At 37.8% G+C, this 17139-nt stretch overlaps 2 protein-coding genes across 2 annotated transcripts; one reads left to right on the forward strand and one right to left on the reverse strand.

Annotated features, from left to right (window-relative positions):
- Positions 1-3259: 3259 nt before the first annotated feature.
- Positions 3260-8035, forward strand: LOC113772962 (poly [ADP-ribose] polymerase 3). The gene is made up of 18 exons (XM_027317467.1): positions 3260-3265; positions 3995-4284; positions 4478-4673; positions 4768-4884; positions 4960-5017; positions 5092-5161; positions 5288-5462; positions 5553-5683; positions 5764-6001; positions 6108-6235; positions 6313-6389; positions 6495-6655; positions 6747-6956; positions 7071-7173; positions 7284-7366; positions 7442-7585; positions 7675-7857; positions 7967-8035. Exons 1-18 carry the CDS (start codon positions 3260-3262, stop codon positions 8033-8035), a joined length of 2439 nt encoding a protein of 812 aa, XP_027173268.1.
- Positions 8036-9997: 1962 nt separating this feature from the next.
- Positions 9998-11868, reverse strand: LOC113749687 (beta-1,6-galactosyltransferase GALT29A-like). The gene has a single exon (XM_027293515.1). It carries the CDS (start codon positions 11366-11368, stop codon positions 10205-10207), a length of 1164 nt encoding a protein of 387 aa, XP_027149316.1. The 5' UTR covers positions 11369-11868; the 3' UTR covers positions 9998-10204.
- Positions 11869-17139: the final 5271 nt, after the last annotated feature.

The following is a 17139-nucleotide window of genomic DNA, read 5'->3' on the forward strand; positions in this document are numbered from 1 at the left end:
GGCCACAAATGGTAGGGAAAGTGTGTTGGATGGACAGTGTAAAGGTCTTTTGTGACCTGGAACTTGAAGACCTGTTGGGCGTTGAAGTTAAGCGGAAAGGGGATAGCAAAAGTTGAGGAGATTTCAAAGTGTAAATGTGAATTTAGTTTTATGAAAGAACGTAGAGCTCAATTTACGTTTAATAAAAGAGGATGAATTTCAAGGTGTGTTAACATAATTTTTATTTCTTTTTAATTGAAAATAGTTATATTTATACTGCATAGTTATATATTTGTTTTTGCACAAGTGACATATTGAAGCATCTTCTCATAATGTACAACTTAGTTCGTTTGTGATGTTATAAGATATTCAATCAAATGTAATTTCTTGTCTTAATTTTAGTTATGACTATGCTACATATTTATTAAATAGACGTACCATTATAATTAAAGTTAATATTTGATATTTTAGGATGCCATATATTTAAATAGAATAAAATTATTTTGAACATAACATATTAAAATAATTTTGTTTGTCAATAATTTTGGCACCCCCCAAGGAAAAAATCTTGGCTTCGTCACTGCTTAGGAGGAAATTGGGGCCTATTGCTAACAAAAGATTGTGAAAATTTACCTTTATACCCTAATTATTTGAAAAAATCTAACGAACAAATTTTGCAAAAGAAACATTGTTTCTTGTCAACAAATTAAGTAACTAATAAAACCACCTGTAATGTTGCTTTAACATATTTAATTTATGTTAAATACAAAATCTACTAGTTTTTCTTTCGTAAAAATATAAGTGTAACAGTTTTTCAATTTTAGTTACAAACATTTATGTTTTTTCCATAAATGTAATGATTCAGAGTAAAATGCCCATAAATATCTAGTATTTTGTTGATGTAATGCAAAAAACTCATAAAGAGCTGATATGTTATGGGCACAATCTTTTTTACTTTCACATATTTAAAATTTGTTAAATACAATATCTACCAGTTTCCCTTTCGTAAAAATATAAGTGTAAAAGTTTTTCAATTTTAGTTACAAACATTTATGTATTTTACATAAATGTAATGATTCAGAGTAAAATGCCCTTAAATAGCTAGTATTTTGTTGATGTAATGCAAAAAACTCATAAAGACTGGTATGTTATGGGCGCAATCTTTTTTACTTTCACATATTTAAAATTTGTTAAATACAAAATCTACCAGTTTTCCTTTCGTAAAAATATAAGTGTAACACTTTTCCAATTTTAGTTACAAACATTTATGTATTTTACATAAATGTAATGATTCAGAGTAAAATGCCCATAAATAGCTAGTATTTTGTTGATGTAATATAAAAAACTCATAAAGAACTGGTATGTTATGGGCAATATCTTTTTTACTTTCATATACGTAAAATTTGTTAAATACAAAATCTACTAGTTTCCCTTTCGTAAAAATATTACTGTAACACTTTTTCAATTTTAGTTACAAACATTTATGTAAAATCATAAAGAACAGGTATGTTATGGGCAATATGTTTTTTACGTTCACAAAAATCAGTTTATGTTAAATACCACCTGCATGGCTATGTTTAGTACTGCTTACGCTTCCTCTTCGGTGTTTTATTTCTAGGCCCATTATATTTATGTGAATTCCGTGATACCCCAATACATTTTCAGCTTTCGCAATACACCTCACGGTCGATGGGCCCATGAACATTTCCAAACCGCCCGCGCCTGTTATAGGTAACACTTGTTTTTTTATAAATATTCCCTTCATTCTCCGTACATGTCAGCTTTGCAATGTGCCTGCTTATTTGCCATATTCTTTACCTTTCCATACCTATCTTGTATTAGTTAAATACACTACAGAATTTACCCGAAATAAAATGGTCGAATAAATTGTTATGAACTAATAATGCACAAGTATTTTCTTTTAATTTTGCATTCGTCTATAAAATGTCCGTGCCTGACTTTCTTTTTTTTTTTTGGTAAGTGACTGATTTTATTAACACATAATCAAATAGTAATATGAAAAAACTTGTATGGATCAAGTCTACATAGCTTGAAATCATTCATCTCCACAATCACTTCTTACCCGGTTGCTGCCCATAATTTGGGTCAGAAGGCTTTGCTCTCAAACTAGTCAAGGGCTTATAGCCCATATCCTCTTGCCTTTTTTCTTCTTTCTTTTTTCTTTTTTTTGGTGTTTTTGTAGAGGAAACTTCTGTTACTTCTAAGTATGATGTCTAAAGCGCACCCCCAAAAAAAATTTTTTGTATCTAATAATTGTGCCCCTAATACTTCCATCATTACGTACTCCAGCGTCAAGATCTATGTTATTCTATCGGAAGAGGGCAGGAACGGTTGCTTCCGTTCTTAGCAATTTATGGCCAAGATTTGACCAAAAAAACTGTTAGGTTCAGATTTTATCTTGTACCTCGTTTTTAATAACATGTGTAAGATTCACAAAAATTTTGTTATAAAATTACACATTATTGAAAGTAAATTATATCGTGTGCAAATAGAGTTATGCCGTATGCAAAATGCACATGACCTTCAGGAACGTTCCTGCCCCGAGTCCCTATTTTATCTGGTGGACACGATAGGTTTTTTCAGCAACTTCAGAAGCTGCCAAGTGTCAAAAGAATTGCTACTACAATAAACAAACTAGCTTTCCATCCTTTGTCTGCACTCTTGCATGCAAATTACAAACCTTAGTCCCAATCCCAAGTCCTCCTGCATGCATTATCCTGTTCTTATATCTAGTAACATAAATTAAGCATTACCAAGATTAAACCAACATCCCAGGACAATTTAAGATAGACATCGAATTACACAAACCTTAGCCCTGCATCCATTCCCTTGTTTTTATCTAGTAGCATTAATTAAAGCATCTGACAAAGATCAAACCAACATCCCAGAAACCTAATAAAGAACTCTTGCGAACGGTAAAGTTCTTTGGGTTTAAACCAACACTTGTCCGCACCTTAGGCAATGTTGATAGTCGTGGCAAGCGATGCAATTCTCATCAACACTTGTTAGCTATGTGGGATGACAGACAACCCATGTTTGGAGTACGTGTCTGTTCACTGAGCTGTGTGCATGCAACACCAGCTTGTTGGTGAAGTGAAAAAGAGTACCTTCCTAGGACTAAATGTTTTACAGAAACTTTCTTTACCTGAAGTTCTGATTCTAAGGAAAAAGAGAAACCAGTGTTTTTTTTTTCTGTATTTTGCTGTTTCTTGGTTAGGAATTTGAGCACAAAACCGAGAGAAAGAAAATCTGGTTCAAGATGAAGGTTTGTATTCTTGCTGATTCTTTGTTCAATTTGCTTCTTTAGACATGGTTGGTTCTCAAAGAAATATTGATGATTAACCGTAACTTTAATATGTTAGTGGGCTGATTTTGCCCTTGGAACTCGAAAGAGTTGAGCTGATATTTATTATTCTTTATAGCATTTTTTTTCTTTGGAAAATGGTGCGTCTTCAAGGGGAAAAATAAGAACAAGATAGCCAAATAATCAAATGAAAGACGGGATAGTCTAGTGGTATAAATCTTTTTTTTTTCTGAATTATAGAATAGTATCCATTTTTTGCATGGCGAAAAGAAGAAGCTAGAAAAGGAGATGTTGGTTTCTAGTTGTGTACTTGTGCAATTAACATGGACGGTAGTCTTGCCTTTTATTTTCATAAATGCGAAAATTAGCAAACACAAACGGCCAAACTTTGCCTCAGCTTTAATGCCAAACGTGTATGTAGGTTAGCGGTACTTCCAACAAGAAGGATAAGAAAATTGAAGGGAAAATGATATAATAGAGCTGACTAGGGAATGTATGTATCATCATATTTCTCACCTGCTGGGGATTCCTCAAATCAAATACTAGTACATCAGATTTTCCAAAGCAAATGTTTCCAAAGAAAAAAAGGAACTGAAAATGAACTTGTTCTTTGTACTTCGGGCGTGCATAGATAAAACTCGTTTTTACAATGAAGTCCTAGTTAATGTGGTTTGATGTGTCCATATTTAGGTTCATGAGAAAAGATCTCATGCTCGTCAACCTGCTGAGGAGGATAGAATGGTAACAAGGAAACAGAAGGCAGAGAGCAAAGGGCACGAGGAAGGGCAGTCGCCCAAGAAGGCGAAATCAGAGAATGACAATGACCGGAATAATGGAAAAACAACTTCTGGGATAGCAGCAGATTTCGACAAGTTCTGTAAAGCTACGAGGGAGCATCTGTCTATCGAACAAATGCGCGGAATACTTGAAGCAAATGGCCAAGATCCTTCTGGTTTGGATGATGCTGTTGTCCCCATATGGTAAGCAAGGTTCCATTTCTAGATGAAAATAATAATATATTTTCATCATTGACATAAACTCATTATGTCAGACCTGCACTTTTTTTATGTTAGCAGTATATGACTATTAATAGCTATGCATCAAGATTATCTGGAAGCAGTTTCTTGGCCTTAATTTATACTGTCTTCTTTCTATTCCTTTTTCTGTAAGCAGCCAAGACATTCTGTTTTATGGTCCACTTGCTAACTGTCCAATATGTGGTGGCACATTGGTATGCAACGGTAAGGAATATACCTGCACGGGAGAATATAGTGAGTGGTCAAGTTGCACCTATACGACTAAGAATCCACCAAGAAGGAATGAGCCCCTGGAGATACCTGAATCTGTTGAGAAGTCTCCGGTTTCTGATGTAATCCAACACTGTTCTTTTCCTTACCTATAATACGAGTTAAAGTTGAGAAGCCATTTTCATGAATTGCCTAACATGCTACTTGGTAATTTAGTTGATAAAAAAGAAACATCAAGATTCAAACAGCCGCCCCCAGAGGGAGTTGGCTTCGGCTGATAAACCATTTACAGGAATGGTGATTTCTCTGTCAGGCCGTCTAAGTCGAACGCATGTAAGTTTCTTATCTCTGTTGCTTCGACTGTCATATAGCCCTGAGGTGTTCCTGATCCAGTATTTTCATTTATAGCAACACTGGAGATCAAAGATTGAGAAGCACGGGGGGAAGGTTGCCAACCATGTTATTGGTAAGGATACAAAGCCCTTCTTTAATGCAGTTATGTCCTTATCAGCTTCAATTATTGGAAGTATGCAATTCCAGGGGTCACTTGCCTAGTTGCATCATCGGCTGAGCGAGAACGTGGTGGCTCTGGCAAATTGGCTGAGGCAATGTAAGTGGTGATTCGTATTTTAAGCAGATAAGTACAATGAGTTTCTGCATCTGTGATTTATATATTCAATTGTTTGATTTTGAAGTTTTGAAATCTTTCTCTCTCGTGTAAAACGATATTCACCAGTGAGACGGGGATACCTGTTGTTAGAGAAGAATGGTTAATTGATAGCATTGAGAAAAAAGAAGCACAACCCTTGGATGCTTATGACATTGTGAGTGATCTGGCTGTAGGCGGTAAAGGCATTCCTTTGGACAAGCAGGACCCAAGCGAAGAGGCAATCGAGACTATTGCGGCCGAGGTTCTTCTGATCTTTTATAAAGGAGATTCATACTCAAAACTTTTGATTGGTCGAGCATATTTGTAATGATATTCAATACATCCTTTGCAGCTAAATGTTTATGGAAAAAGGGGTGTCCATAAGGATACAAAGTTGCAGGATGAGGGTGGGAAGATATTCGAGAAAGATGGTATACTGTACAATTGCGCTTTTACTCTTTGCAATCAAAAACGAGGAAACAAGTATTGCTCTAACCTTTCCCAATGTTTATGGATTTATTAACCCGTCTCCAGGTTTAAACTGATCAATCTAATTAATGCAGCTTCCACATTATGCAATTAATCATTGTACCTGAAAATCGATTACATATGTATCAAAAAAGGGGAAGAATTGGTGACATTGAGAGGGCAGATGATCAGCTAGACGAAAGGGAAAACATTGATAATGCAATTATGGAGTTTGTTAAGATTTTCGAGGAGGTGACTGGGAATGAGTTTGAGCCGTGGGAAAGAGAGAGGAAATTTGAGAAGAAGCCCGGCAAGTTCTATCCCCTTGACATGGTATACATCAATGCTCATCATAATCAGGCTAAGACATTTCTTATACGGAACATATGCGGTGACACTCATGTTTGCTAATGTTTCTGTTGTGCCACCACGGGAATAGGCCGATGGTGTGGAAGTTAGGCATGGGGGAATTGGCTTTAGGCAACTTGGATTAGCAGTTGTGCATAGTAAGCTTGATCCGATGGTGGCAAATTTCATGAAAATCTTGTGCAGTCAAGAGATTTATAGGTAGAGTCCTTTGTGCATAAGTTGCTGAATTTTTTTTAACTTTGAGACCAATTTAAAGTTTAATTACATGATCTCAGATATGCTTTGACGGAGATGGGACTAGATTACCCAGAATTTCCCATCGGAATGCTCTCAGATGTGCATTTGAATAGATGTAAGGCTCATTTCTGTAATTTATCATTTAAGAGCATTGGCTGTACTTACGCTAAGGAGGACTGAGTTTCTTCCCCCCCCCCCGGGCGCGGTTCTCTAATTGCAGGTAAGAGTTATCTCCTGGAATTTGTTGAAAATTTGAAATTTATGGAGGAGTCCGGACCAAAGGCTGAGGCATTTTGGACTGATTTCAGCCAAAGATGGTTTATAGTTTTTCCCTCTACAAGGCCTTTTACATTCCGTGACTTGGGTGATCTAGCAGAGCATGTGAGTCAATTTCTTCCCAGGGAACTTTCTCCGAGATATTGGCACCTTGCAATATATTTATGTTAGCTGAATCCTTGGTATGACTGCGCAGGGTGCAGCTGCGTTTGAAACTGTCAGAGACATTACAGCAGCTTCCTATGTTATAGGAGACATGTCTGATGGTATTGTTGATGATCCTCTCTTTGATCGGTATAAGAAGCTGGGATGTTCTATTTCTACTCTTGACAGAGATTCAAGTGACTACAAAATGGTAGTAAATTATCTTGAGAGGACCTATGAACCTTATAAAGTTGGAGAAATTGTAAGATCATTTACACATCACTTCTTGTAATCTTGACCGTCTAGGGACGTCAAATCACAGAACCTGCTATGAAATTTGAGTTTTCATCTCGCTAAAAATTTCATTTTTTTTCAGAATTACGGCGTCTCTGTTGAGAACATCTATGAGGTTGAACCAAGTGCATGCCCCTCTCTTGAAGAAATAAAGAAGTTACCAAACAAAATGCTCCTGTGGTGTGGTAAGGCTTGATTTCATGCTTTCCTTTATTTTCTTCTCTCTTTGGTTTCACCTCTTCAAAGTTCGAACTTCACCTACAGCTCTCACACAATTTTGATATTCTATGTAAAGGTTCTCGAAGTTCAAATCTACTGAGGCACTTGCACAAAGGTTTTCTGCCTGCTGTTTGTTCACTGCCTGCTCCCGGTTATATGGTAATGAAGTCCGTTCTGATGTTGCATCCATAGAGGTCTATTCTTTTAGAAGCTCATGATTTTATTTCTATGCAGTTTGGCAGGGCCATTGTCTGCTCTGATGCTGCAGCAGAAGCAGCTAGATATGGTTTTACAGCTGTTGATAGACCAGATGGTTTCCTAGTACTGGCTGTAGCATCCTTAGGGGAGCAGATTCTTGAAACTAGTAGCCCACCTGAGGTACATGAAATTGTTTCTTAAACCCGTTTCATAGAAGTACATGCTTACCTGTAGGTGATTTTCAACTCGTCTCTCCTGTCCATGAGCAGGATACAGAGTCCCTGGAAGAGAAGAAGAAGGGGGTGAAAGGTCTGGGTCGAAAGAAAACCGATGAATCAGAACACTTTGTGTGGAAGGATGACATCAAGGTGCCTTGTGGCCGCCTAATTCCCTCGGAGCACAAAGACAGTCTTCTTGAGTACAATGAGTATGCTGTCTATGATCCACAGCAGGTAAAAAATTTTCATATGGCCTGGCTAAAACTTTCTATGGAGTTGGATAGGTAGGAGAAGAATATGTAGCTGAATTCTGTTTTCTGGGCTTTCTTTTTCCTTTTGTCAGGTAAGCATAAGGTTCTTGGTGGGAGTTAAGTATGAAGAACAGGATGTGGAGTACGACGTACAGGAGTAGAGAGATGAAGCAGAGCAACTTTTTTTGGGAGAGACTTTTGAAAATAACAGGGCAGGGAAGGTATGTAGATAAATCGCTTCACCTTTCTCGTTTTAGAAACTAGAAAGGGAGTGCTGGAAAGGTTGGTACTTACATGGGTGGTTGGAGTTCTAAAACTTAAACAAGAAATGTTGCTGATGATTTATTTTGCTTGCTGTAATTATCTCAAACATCTAAAAGTGTAGTTGTAGGTGATACAATCTCTCTATTTCGTAATGTTAAACCGGTGGCTTGTTTATGTGTTTTTTCAATGAACTGGTCTGAAAGGAACACTAAGATCCACGATCAGTTTACGAATTACTGGAGCTTTTTTAATGAAAATGAACTAAAATTGTCTTTGTATCCAGTGTTGTATCCGGAGTAGGACACCGCACAAGACAATATGGACTAGGGACGTTTGTCTTGGGGCTTGTTTTGAACACACGATAAACAACTTTGTTGTCCTGGTCTGGAATGGAAAGATATTGCTGATTACAGGGTTCACAGCCATATTGCACAATACCATTTGGATTGTTTCTTCTGTACTACCTAATGGTGCCTAATCTGTTCTTTCTGTGATGTTTATGTGGGACTTTAAAGAGCCACCGGAATCTAAATAATAAATACTCATTCAAGTCGCACAGATAACTTCGTCTCAAATCAGGCTGTAAGCTGAAATAGAAGCGCCTCTAGAGGAAATATATAAGAACAACTGAGCCTGTGGAGGCACTTAGTTCGTCACAACAATGAGTGTGTGCTTGCTTTAGCAGAAAATATTGCCACAAACATAATCTCTTGTTGGAGGGATGGAAACTAATGAGTACATTCAAGACATTAAAGCAACTTGCCTGCTCATGCCACTATGCATGCTTAAGCAGGAGAAACAACTGATGTATCATTCTCTGTAAAATCCTACTTCTCATTTCACTCTATAATCTAGGATCCCAAATATGAAACTATATGTTTTTTAGCAATGTTTTGCACATTTTACAGGGATTGCTTAAGCAAGTACCTGCGACTGTGTTTTCCACTGTCCTAGGCACACTTCAACTAAGAAAGCGTAATGCAAAAGCAGTTGACTCTAAAGAGACGAATCATGTTAAGAAAATAGTTCCAAGATGGTATGCCAAATATAAATTGTTGCATCTAGCTTGTTGTGATATGATTGAGCTGTTGGAAGACAAAATTCTAATGATCTAAGCTACTGGAGAAATAACCAAAAAGGAAAAATGGTAAAGGCTCTGTCTCTTGGGGTATGATAATATAGACACTTCCTGAAACTTTTAATCTTTGCCAACATGCAGCATGATTGGCAAAGTAGACAGTGAAGTCATTTTTTACTGGTATATATATGTGTTCTGATTACATGAAAATCCTGCTAAGATAGCATTATCAAGCTGATATTCACAAGTCAGACACCAAAATTCAACAAAAGAGTATCTCCAAGGAAAGCGCTAAGAAATCCTACAAACTGAACTTTGGACGATGACATTAAATATGGGAACATCTCCAGAGGCCGGATAGTTGGAAAATATTTTTCATTGTCAACCATACAGCTATAGAAGCCAGATAGATAGAAAATATTTGTCAACATCTCCAGAAGCTGGATAGTTGGAAAATATTTTGATCAGCTGTACAGCTTTTGTTTTGTAATTAAAAGATCTTTTACAATTGATTTACAAAAGAATATAGAAGGAACTGATATGTGCGAACAGAAAGCCAATAGATCGTCTCAGATCTATCATCATCATCCAGGAAAAAAGAAATCAACTCCCAACTGATGCAGATAATTCAGTCCAAAGGCCATCTATAAATATATTGGTGGTGTCATAATCTACATAATGTTTGATTGGGAAGATGGTATCATTCTTTCTAGGTACCATTAGTTCTACCTCAAGACAATAACTGGATAAGCCAAAAACTTAGAGTGCAACAAATGCTGAGTAAAGTCAAAAGTATAAGAATTTGCATTTCATTCAATTTTACTGTTACAATTCACCCAAAATTTCTTGGGCTGATGCTTTGCCTGATTTTCAAAATACAATTGTGCTATTCTACTCTCCTATCATGTGGAAGGCTGCCAAAGAACAGGTAAACGTAATCTCAACAAAACGTCTGCCAGTTTACAGAGCTAGATGTATCAAGACAATGTCATTGATATATAGTAACAGAAGGGAACCGAAACTTGTCTGAGATGAATGGTATTACCTTTGGTCTCGCCACCAAATCTCCGTAGAAGTCATACTCTGCCTCATAATCGTGTAAACCCAACTCAGCTTTCTGATTAGTATGGTAATGGTGCTTAGTAGCGGCTGATTTTCCAAAGCCAAAGATGCTGACCTTGTCACAAACCCCCGCAGCAAGCATTACAGCTTGCATGCCTGAAGAGTAATGGAAATTAGCCCCATCATGAACAGCGCTCCAGGCCTCAACATCCTTCCCTGTTATCTCAAGAAACCGTTTCAGCGAGTAGTACTTCACAATCCTGGCACACAACACATCAAACCGTGCATCAGTAACAATCAACGGCGCTTTGTGCGAAGAATTACAAACCAAGAAATCCAAGAAATGCGCAGGCTGGCACATATACATAACTATTGGCACATCAGCCCCATAAGGATGGCAATAACAGCCTTCCCTCCGCGCACACAGGCGTAGTATGTTGCTATTCACAAAGGAAATATTAGTTTTCTTTCCTACTTTGTTTTCAAAACTCCCTATCCTTGCGTTATTCAACCTTATAACAACCTCATGACTATCAATCAACTTCCCATACGCCGTCTTCAGCAAAATCCCACTATTTCCAACAACAGCACAAGACTTGTACTTTCTTCCCAACCCTTCTGTTTTACCACCATTTTTATCCATCAAATCCTTGAGCTCATTAACCAAATCCAACATAATATCTGACTGAAACCTCCTATTTCTAGACCAATCATGCAAGTGTCTCCGAAAGCTCAACCACAATTGATTAAACTCAGGTGAACGGACCTGCACCGGTAGACCCCTAGCTGACCTAGCTCTAACATCAATCCGATATTTCCCTGATGACAGAAATGATCTATGACGACCCTGGTTCCGAAAATTCCCCTCTAACAACTCCTCAATCTCCTGCTTCAACTTAGGCTCACCAACATCAATCGCAGCATACTTCAAAAGGGTCTCATTATCTACTCGAAAATTCGCAACTTCCGCGAAAGGGCTCTCATTTCTCAGCTGAATAGAGCTCTGGCGAAGGATAACCCTGAAGGAAAGCAGTCCTACGACCCCCAACAAGAAGAGTACACTGAATAAATGGTGGACAGTTCGCTTCATCGGGCTGTCTACCTTCGCAGCTCAGCTCAAAACTTGGAAAGCAAGAGATCTAATCTGACTATGACAGCCTTGAATTGCTAAAGAGAATGGCCAATAATATGCAAGAATTTGGAGAAAATAAGGATATTCCGAATCTGATTCATATTGCAAGAAGAAGGAAACAATATACTGTACTATGGACTCGTCAAAACAAGCGTCCCTTAAACATCAAGAACTGATAAAATGTGGGATCTTTCGCAAGTCTTGAGAGCCAAGAAGAAGCAGGAGCTGAGCTTTGGAGTAGATTCGTATGCAATATCTGGGTGAAGATTGAGGTGGGTTTGATACGGATCAGGGGAGTCGCGGGATTATATGGACATGGGAGGAGAGTCGAGATGGAAGTGATGAAGACTAGAAGCGGGGACGGCAGGTTTAGGGGAGACGGTCACAAAGGGAAGGTGGGTTGAGTTGGTAGTTCTGATGATTGATTTGTTTGTTGGTGATTCCATTTGGCTTGGAATGTGTGAAATGAGGGCGTTGGATGGCTCAAATTCGGTGATTGCGTGTGTCTCTGTGTGTGCAGTGTGTGTGCTTTTGTGGTTTGATTATGACTTCCTGAAATCCTAATGCTGTTTTATCCCAAAAAACTTGTTGGTAGTGTTGGGTTGGCCTTTTCTGGGAAAGGCAGTATTTGAAATAGTTGTTGAAATGATGTTTGATCTTTAAAGTGAAAATTGGAATTTGGGTTGTCATTATCATCGCTAACTGATGAGTTTTGAAATGTCTATCCTATAGATTTTCTTTTCTTTTTTTTGATCAACAATATGTATAGATTCAAGAAATATATTATTGGCTTTGCTAAAAGGAGAATGATACTTGCAATGTTGAAATCAATACAACAAAACTTGATGATAATTTGACAATATCAAAATTTATCTAACTGATAAATAGTGGAGCACCATATAACAAGAATCATCAAATTAATAAAAAAAGTTCGTAAAAAATTGTCCATCTAAATTTGTAAAGTAACGGTTATAAATCATAATCAGTGTGTAAATAACGTGTAAATAATGTGCTATTATATGCCGTTGACTACTCATCTCTCTTTGAATCTGAATTACTCTCCGTTGTTACATCTCCCTTTCTCATCTTTTGCCTGTACATCTTCTACTTTAAACTCTTTGGATTGTTTATCCCAATTCAAATCCCATTTGACCATTTCTTGCTCATGAATGATACTTACTATAATAGAATTGCCTGTCCACAATACCATTTTATGTTCACCGAAAGCAACCTCTGTGCATGGAATCATATTAGTTTGGGTAGCAACTAGCAAATGACTAGACAGTGGCCATGTTTTTCAACATAAGTAGATAACATGGCAACTCCATTCGGCCAGAATTTTCGTGGTCCACTCACGTGCCCGGCATGTGGTTGAGAACATTATGCTGCACGCGCATCGCGCGATAACGTGCCAACAGTTTCTTACGGGTTCTCATCTTCTCCTCTGGCAGTATCCCATGTGCCTCCTGCTGCGTCGTCTGCCGCGTCCCTTCTTCCCAATGCATTCTCTCTCTCCTTCTTCTGGACAATGTTATCCATTTACTTTAGGGTTAGATATACAGAACAACGAATACCTCTCCGCCGCTTCTCCTCTCCGCCACTTTCCTCACCAAAATTATACGACCAAGATCTTCGGTAGCGGTGAGCCTCCTTGTTCTATGTTGCTCTGTTGCTTGTCCAACTGCTCTGAACCCTGGTACAAGAGCCTGTTGAGATATTTGATGCTCAGCAGTCCAAATCCTCTGTCATCCGTTTGGTTCTCCTCCTCCTCCTTCGCTGTAAGTTTTCTTCTTCCTGTCCGCTGAGGTGCAATCTTCATTGTAAGTTTTCTCTATAAGTTTTAGCCTAAGGTTGATGTTTTCGTCCTTTGTTTTGCTTGGCCAGCCTAGGACCTTTTTTCCCTTCTGAAGACCTTCTGTTTTACTCTCGGGAGAGGTACGATCTTGCTCTTGCTGAGTTGTGCGTTTAGCTTTCTTTCCTTCTACTTGCTCTGTGTTTGTGAACCGTGTCCTTTCCTTGTGGTTTAGTGGTTCCAATATCTGGTCTACAAAGGTTTGCTATTGGCCTGTGTTCTTGAAGAACTCTGTGGTATCTGCCTCGAAAACAAAAAAAAAATATCGCTCTGTCCATGCTCTCTGGGGATATGTATGGGCTTGGGTTTGTCCATGCGCAGTTGTCCATTTGGAAGGTTTGGCTTTTGTTCCTATCTGATGCGTTTTGTCCCCCTTCTTCTCATCTGATGTTTTGGTCTCTGGAGTGTTACGTGTATGTACTGCTCAGGCTAGATTTATTCTGTTTTGGGACCCATCCTTTGGTGTGTAGCTTGTGTTCTGAAAAAAAACTATGGTGTGTGCCTCAAAAAATTAAAACTCTGTTGTACTTTCTTGCTCTTTTCCTCTGTATTTTTTGGGCTAGAGTTGTTATGTTGCCGTTTATACCAACCACTACAGTTAGAGATTTGCTTCTTGAGAGAAGTGTGGGATTATGTACTACGTTTTGGTTTTCTATGTCTAAAGAATATGTATTAATAACCCTTTGTAGTTAGGCCAAAGCACCTAATTGCCTTACCTCTTTTTTTTTTTTTTAGAGACCGAAGTTTTAGAATGTAATTGCTCTGCTTACCATTCCTTTCCTGCCAAACCCCTTTTGCAGGTCCCTAAATTTGGGATGAACTGAACTTGATTTAGTCGCATCTTGCCTTCCATTTAGTTGTCACAAGTATATCTCAACTCCCTACTCCTGACCATTTTTAGTCAACGATAGAAATAGTGTAGCACATTGCTATTATATGCTTAAAAGTTGCTTAGTGATGTGATTGTTTGCACATGTGAATCAGTGTTTTCATTCTACTACTTCAATATCACTTGAAACAGCACCTTGTACTTGCCTGCAAAACTAAAGATACTTTCATATTGCAGCTAAAGATCTTGTTACTCGATCCATTAGAGTAATGATGGATTCAGGGTGTCAAGAGGTATGTCACTGGTCCTGCTGCATTAGGAATTTGCTCTTTTTTTTTCATTTTTTGCCTTTGCTAATGCATTATGGGTTTTCTACTTCTCTTTGCAGTGCAAAGGAAATTGTATTGTTGGAAACTAAAAGTAAAAGGGAAATGTAGGGAATATTACTGGGAGATGACTTTAGTAGTGGAAAACCATCAGCTTCAATTTGGGGATTCTCAGTAAATTCTACCCCAGCAAGTACAAAGCTTATAGTGCCAGGAATGTATTAATCTCGTGATCCACCTTTTGGCTTCTTAGGAGTTGAAGGGGGTGATTTTTAGCTACATGATGCTTGTCAATCATCCCACTTATCAAACCTCTATTATTTGACTGAGGCTAGAATAGTTGGGGCTCATGGTGACCTTTTATACTGCAATCAAAGAATCGTAACCATACTCCACCCTCTCTTTGATTAGTATACCCTTCTTTCGTTATTGCATGCTTTCCCTCACGTTTGCACAAATATACATAGACACACATTACACCAGTAGTTCTGATAGCTTTTTTGGCAACTACTAGCTTTGGATGGTGTGAGGAGGTTGTCTTATTTATTCAATTGTTGAGCTTATCCCAAATATATATATATAAATAGAGAACTGTCATTGGTTTCCTGATATACTTTTCCTTTTTCTGTTTTTAAATGGACTAATTGGTCATCTAGACATGGTTGTCAACACTTGCAGATGCAAGCATCTTTGACAGGTTCCTTTTCGTTGTTGACTTGGAGGTTTCTTTACTTTGTTGACTTGGTTTAGGACAAGTCAAGCATTAGATATATCTTGAACAGATGTCATGCACCTGTTTACATTAGCAGTTGATCTGATATCAATGAAAAAATATGTTTGCATTTTGGTTTTGGTTGTTGATTTTGGCAGAAAATGACCATTAGCATTTTGGGTGAAAAGAGGAAGAATGGATTTTTTTTTGGGCTAGAAATTTTTGAGAATACCAGACAGTGTAACACAATCACTTTGTAGTTTTAAGTGGAAATAGCAAATCCATTTTGGATGAGTTTATATAGATATAAACAATAATAGTTTTATTTAAACTTAAAGTAGTTACTAAAAAGTCTTTCAGACCCCTTGTTGAAACGAAATTTCTGTTATTTGCTTATATTGTGTTCTTTCTTTTTTATTTTGTTTTGTTTTGTTTTGTTTTCCATTGTGCTTGTTTATAAGCACTTGTTCTTGGTGTTTTCAAGATTAAGTTCTTGATATGGTTGCCAAATTTATAGCTGCCCATCTTTCTCAACAACAGCAACCTGATTTCCCTGATCTTGCATTGCCTTTGCCAGAGTAGATGCAAGCAAAGGGTGATGACAAGATGAAAATTGGAATATGAGAGAGAAGACACTCAATTTATGTCGAGATGTAACAGAGTAAGAATTGTTCCCCATCTAGAAAAAATCCAAGGAGAAAAAGAGTAATTGCTCTATATATTCTTGACTGGTTCTTTTTGTCTGCATGTCTTATATTCGTTTCCTTCTTTTAAACTGTCCATCTGACTAATGTGCCACTTTATCCTCAATTGTAAGTCGTCCATTAGTTATTAAAAAATATATAATTGATATTTTTTCCCTTTCCATATATTCAGATGAGAGAAGCTGTAAGGGATGCTGCTCTAACATTGCCCTACTGGAATAATTACAACAAGATGCAGAATACAGATCTGAGGTATATCCTCCTGAATTCTTAAAATGCCCAACTCTATTTTAAGGTTTATGCACAAGTATAAGTGAAGTCTATTTGGATGATTTATTGAATATTAATGTTCGGGCTTTTGGTTTGCTAGGATTCAGACTTGGGAGTAGGTTTCATGAGAACGAACCTGTTGGATTTAGTCATTGCTTTATGAAGGCTAAAGAAGTGGTGCGCAAATGCTAAAAAAGTTTTTTTACTTTTGCTTTTGTCTCTCTTTAATTCGAGGTTGTTTACTCTACCTCTTAGATGGGTTGAGGCTATGAAATGGTCAGGACAGGATAATTACTTAGCAGCTCCTACTGTTCCATTTACAGTAGACGGTTTGGAGGCAGGATTACAAAAAAAGTATGGACCATTGATCTTTCTCAGAGTACACAATGCTGGCCACTTGGTTCCTATGGATCAGCCAAAAGCAGCATTGGACATGATACAGAGGTGGCTACAAGGCAAACTCTGAAAGGTCCAGCACTCCAGTCTGAGCTCTCAATTGAGACGCATGTGATGGATTACTTGAAACACAACCTGAAATGCTTCATCACACAATCTTTGTATTGATCTATTAATTCAACTGCAATGTATTGATTTGCGAATGGAAGTCAAGCACATATAAAAATAGATGTAAATGGATGTTAATTGTGGAGCTGATTTGGTTCAAAGAATTGGCCGCAGTGTGTCTTAAAATGCCATGCCGCATCACCGCATGGCATTTCAGTTTTTAAAAATCATGACAGCTTGCATTACTGATCCCCAAACTCAGACAGGGAACTACGCACAAGGGAGTTTTCTTAGGAGACCACACAAGGGAATCCAGTGAAACAAAGCTGACACTGGTGGAGCACCTGGGAAAGTATATGGCATTGATGGTGAAGAGGTTTGCCCTGCCTCATTCCTTCACAAATGATCACAAAGATAGTAGCTAGCCCCTGCAAAGGCCGTTATTGGTTGTCATGCTATTGTATATTGTAATTCCATTTTTTTGCCTTGTATCTATACCAATGGCACTTTATCTTTGTGATTTTGGAGGGTG

This window comes from Coffea eugenioides, chromosome 1 (genome assembly GCF_003713205.1).
Source record: "Coffea eugenioides isolate CCC68of chromosome 1, Ceug_1.0, whole genome shotgun sequence".
Lineage (NCBI taxonomy): Eukaryota > Viridiplantae > Streptophyta > Magnoliopsida > Gentianales > Rubiaceae > Coffea > Coffea eugenioides.

Bases quoted from the DNA above. Each gene is read 5' to 3' on its own strand.
- LOC113749687 (XM_027293515.1), bottom strand. From the start codon at position 11,368: ATGAAGCGAACTGTCCACCATTTATTCAGTGTACTCTTCTTGTTGGGG.
- LOC113772962 (XM_027317467.1), top strand. The intron at 6,656-6,746 runs GTGAGTCAATTT...ATGACTGCGCAG, and splicing joins TGGGTGATCTAGCAGAGCAT to GGTGCAGCTGCGTTTGAAAC. The intron at 7,367-7,441 runs GTAATGAAGTCC...ATTTCTATGCAG, and splicing joins TGCCTGCTCCCGGTTATATG to TTTGGCAGGGCCATTGTCTG.